The sequence below is a fragment of the Physeter macrocephalus genome, unplaced genomic scaffold (assembly GCF_002837175.3).
Source record: "Physeter macrocephalus isolate SW-GA unplaced genomic scaffold, ASM283717v5 random_12, whole genome shotgun sequence".
Classification (NCBI taxonomy): domain Eukaryota; kingdom Metazoa; phylum Chordata; class Mammalia; order Artiodactyla; family Physeteridae; genus Physeter; species Physeter macrocephalus.
In genome coordinates, this window is record NW_021145297.1 from 225979 (window position 1) to 230017 (window position 4039).

At 50.1% G+C, this 4039-nt stretch overlaps 1 protein-coding gene across 4 annotated transcripts; it reads right to left on the bottom strand.

Moving 5' to 3' along the window:
• Positions 1–376: 376 nt before the first annotated feature.
• On the bottom strand, positions 377–3051 carry TIMM10 (translocase of inner mitochondrial membrane 10). 4 transcript variants are annotated; one of them, XM_007115865.4, is made up of 3 exons: positions 2971–3051; positions 2368–2483; positions 377–826 (listed from the first exon to the last, which is right to left on the bottom strand). In XM_007115865.4, exons 2-3 carry the CDS (start codon positions 2436–2438, stop codon positions 625–627), a joined length of 273 nt encoding a protein of 90 aa, XP_007115927.1. In that variant the 5' UTR covers positions 2439–2483; positions 2971–3051; the 3' UTR covers positions 377–624. The 4 variants fall into 4 exon arrangements, with proteins under 4 accessions (XP_007115927.1, XP_028338998.1, XP_028339000.1 ...); XM_028483197.1 differs by having other exon boundaries at positions 2906–3022; XM_028483199.2 differs by lacking the exon at positions 2971–3051 and adding an exon at positions 2884–2941.
• Positions 3052–4039: the final 988 nt, after the last annotated feature.

Sequence of the window (4039 nt, forward strand, 5' to 3'; positions counted from 1 at the left end):
CATTGAGGAAAATGCCTGCCTGCACTTGATTTTAAGTTGTCAGACATAAATAATATATACTGGGCACTTTCCATGGCCCAGTCATTATTCTAAATAGTTTATTCATATTAACTCATTTAATCTTCGCAACGGCCCCGATTCTCCCCACTTTATACAGATGAGGAAGCTAAGCACGGTGAAATGACACGTTCAGGGTCACACAGCACGTGGCTGACGTGGAATGTAAACTTAAGCCACGGTACCAGTGTATGCTTTTTTTTTTTTTTTTTTTTTTTTTTGTGCCAGTCTATGCTTTTAAACACTACGTTAGACTCCCTCTACTGGTACAGGCTGTGTCTGCTGCCTTTCCTCCCAAGTGCCAGGCACACTGCTTTGCACACTGTAGGTGTCAACAAATTTGTTTTAATATATAATATATATAAACACACACACACACAGTCACATGCCAGTGTGACAAATACCCCTTCTTCGACCAGGAAAGAGCTCCATCATACCCTGGGCTCCTGGAGACTTTCCAGAAAGAGCCTAGGCCTGGCAGTCTTCACAGATGACACCCAATGGGGGCACTTTTGTTAGGCAAGTGGGAAAGGACAGGGTGCACCTTAAGGTGTACTGCCTGGAACCTCATGCAGGCCCAGAACTCTGCTGCACCCTCTTCATCAGCTCTTCATCCTGCATAGACAATTCTGTCAACTTTTTGCCCATCCGCTCATGGATGTCCAGGTACTTGGAGACACACCGGTCCAGGCACACAGACTCGCCCTTGGACAGTTCTGCTTCCTTGTAGTGGGGAGGCACGCACTTCCGGTGGCAGGCACTGGTCATTCTAGAAAGAAGGAGGGGCAAGGTCAGGTCCGCAGCAACCTGTGGCATACCAGGAACCCTCAGCCATTCCTGCCCTGCTATACTGACTTCACCTCCCAAGAAGGCAGTGTAAATCCTCAGTTTGCACCTCAACTATCTTGGAAGATCCTTGAGAGCAGGAACCTTGTCGGGGCCCATGTTTATGACTAATCAAACAGGAACCATTAGCTGACTACCAGCTATGTTCCAGACATCATGCTAAGTGCTTGACATGGATTCTGTCATGAAGTTCTTTTTTTTTTTTTTTTTTTTAATTTATTTATTACTTTTGGCCGTGTTGGGTCTTCGTTTCTGTGCGAGGGCTTTCTCTAGTTGCGGCGAGCGGGGGCCACTCTTCATCGCGGTGCGCGGGCCTCTCACTATCGCGGCCTCTCTTGTTGCGGAGCACAGGCTCCAGACGCGCAGGGTCAGTAGTTGTGGCTCACGGGCCCAGTTGCTCCGCAGCATGTGGGATCTTCCCAGACCAGGGCTTGAACCCGTGTCCCCTGCATTGGCAGGCAGATTCTCAACCACTGCGCCACCAGGGAAGCCCTGTCATGAAGTTCTTATGATAATCCTAAGAGGTAGGCGCAATCATTATCCCCCTTTTTACAGATAAGGAAATGAAGGCACAGAGAGCCTCAGGATCACATAAAGCTGGGCTATGAACCCAGGTAGCCTGACTTTACAGCCTACATTTAAAAATTATCCTGATAAATAGCCTCCAAGATAAAACAACTAATCTAGGGAGGATACCAGAGAGCTTAAGCCAATAAAAATAGCAAATATTTGTTGACTGCTTACTTGACTTGTGTTGGGCTTAATGCTAAGAGCTTGTCATGAGCTTTTACGTTTAATATCGATAATGTCTCTGTGAGGAAGGTACTATTATTAACTCCACTTTACAGATGGGGAAACCACTGGTCTAACAGTCCATGTAACTTGCCCAAGGCCATAGTAGCGGTGGTTGGTGCAGCTACGATTTATTCCCAAATTTGCCAGATGGTTACGGGCACTAGTTAGGAGTCAGACTGAGTTACTGGTCCTGACATTGCTACTGACCAGCTGTGGACCCTGAGAGAGTTATTTAACCTCTAGAAACCTCAATGTCCTCACCTTTAAAAAAAAGATAATGCATATAAAACGCTCAGCATGTGTCTGAGATGGATTAAGAGTTTAAGAAGTGTTGACTTCGAAGTGGACTACACGCTATTTGTCAAAAGGCAGATGCTCTACTCTTCCTGGAACACAACTAGAGACTGGACGGGACCTTCTCTTCCTGCTCAGCTCCCACATCGCCAATTCCATCCCAACCTAAATGCCCAATTCCTTCTGGTGACCCCGTACTGCGTCTGCATTAGCCCTTAAGCATGGGGTGGGAGTTGGGGGTGCTGGGAGGGTAAGCCCGGGCCTCAGGTTTCCCCAGAATGAGGAAAATAATTTTCAGAAGTTATCCACCTCTGCCTTGGCAAGAGTGACCTGGGATCATTCTCTAAGACAAGGCAGCGCAGAATCAGCCCTTACCTGTTGTACATATCAGCCATCATCTCAACCTCCAGCTCTGCCGCCAGTTGCTGGGCCCTAAGCGGGTCCATCTCGGCCCTGCACCGTGGAAGAGATCTCCCTCTGGCCTCCTAATCCTGGGGGCAGACATCATGGTCAGCACCCACCCCTCCCATTCACCTTCCCATCGCAGGGGCTGGAGGATGTGGAGGAATCAGAGGGCATCAGACCAGCAGGGGCCACTGACCTCAGTGAATTCAAACGTCCCATTTCACAGATGTGGGAACTGAGGCCCCGAAGGGGAACACCGACTAGCCCCAAGGTCACAGAACATGTCAATGGCGGGGCTGGAAATCGAGCCCCGGAGCCCTGACTCCCAATCCCTCTAGGTCACCTCTATCCAGGAGAAGAAGGGGAGACCGGAACGGAGCATGAACCTGCGGGGCCCTAAGAATTCGAACATACGCGGGACCAAGGCGCCCGGGCCCCAGCCCAGGGTCTACACCTCTGAAATGGCGGCGCCATCATCAGGATCACCTTGAGGTCAGACGTCACTCACCACGGCCCGCGGCCTGCCACAACGCCCCCTATGTCCCCAGCTTCGGGTAAACACTAAAAACTCACCGGGCGCTCAGGTAGGATAAGGCGGAAGCACCTAGGTCACTTCCGGGAAGGAAGTCCCGCCTCTTCTGTGATCCGTACGCGCTTCCGGAATGAAGTACCAACGAGGCGGCGCTGGAAAATCCGCTACCATAGAGAGGGAGCTGCTGGCCCTGGCTAAGGCGTCTCCCAAATGCTAGAGAGGACTCCAAAATACCATAGAGGCTTGAGCGGGGCGCAGAGCGCCTGCAGACTCGTTAGAATGCTTGTCTTTAGGGGTGTCGCGGAGAGATTTGAGTTTATTGGTTCTGTAAGAGGGGCAGGACCACAGAACTCAGTGAACCTCGCCCTCACCTCCGGAGAGCTGAGGCCAGAGCGCAAATCAGGCGCGGAGTAGGAAGAATGACGCCAAACTGCAGCTCTCAGTTTGTGATGTACTTAAGGTCACCTGGGACGCTTAAAATAATCCCGAAGCCCAGGGCTCACTTCGTACCAATTAAATCAGAATCCCTGGGAGTAGGACCCAGGCATCAGTACATTTTAAAACTCCCCAGGTGATTCCCATGTGCAGCCAAGTTTGAGGACCAATGCTCAGAGGCCCTTTGTGTGAATACAGCTGTGTGTAGGTCACTAAGCTTTCTCTGGGGTTGCAGAGACAAGTGAGGCACGGTTCCTGCTTGCAGAAAGATGAGTCAAGTATACAGTATGTTTTAGTCAGCTTCTGTTAGACGCCCTGGGCCCTAAAGAGATGAGTAGGACGATTGTGGCTGCCACCAGAACTGACCTAGTGTGTTTGGGTGAGGAAGACAGAGGGTACTTGTGAACTCTTCATCTTTCAAGACTTAATGTGTTCCTCGGTCTGCACGCCCCCCTCCCGCAACCCCCCCCCCAAGAAAAACCCACCTCAATCCCTGGATTTTTCAAGGGATTTCCCAGTAAACGAAATTTAGAAGATGCAAATTAATAATGCAGTGGTACACTGCCCATAGAAGGTAGGCTAGACACTTTATATGGCTGGTCACCATATGCTTCCCTAAGGAAGTCCCCGTTTTAAATATTGGCGTCATTACTGCTCTAAGGACTCAAACTTCTT

Excerpts from the sequence above, each read along its gene's own strand:
- TIMM10 (XM_007115865.4), bottom strand. The coding sequence starts at position 2,438 with ATGGACCCGCTTAGGGCCCAGCAACTGGCGGCAGAGCTGGAGGTTGAG. Across the intron at positions 827-2,367 it reads ATGGCTGATATGTACAACAG|AATGACCAGTGCCTGCCACC; the intron begins GTAAGGGCTGAT and ends CCTTCTTTCTAG.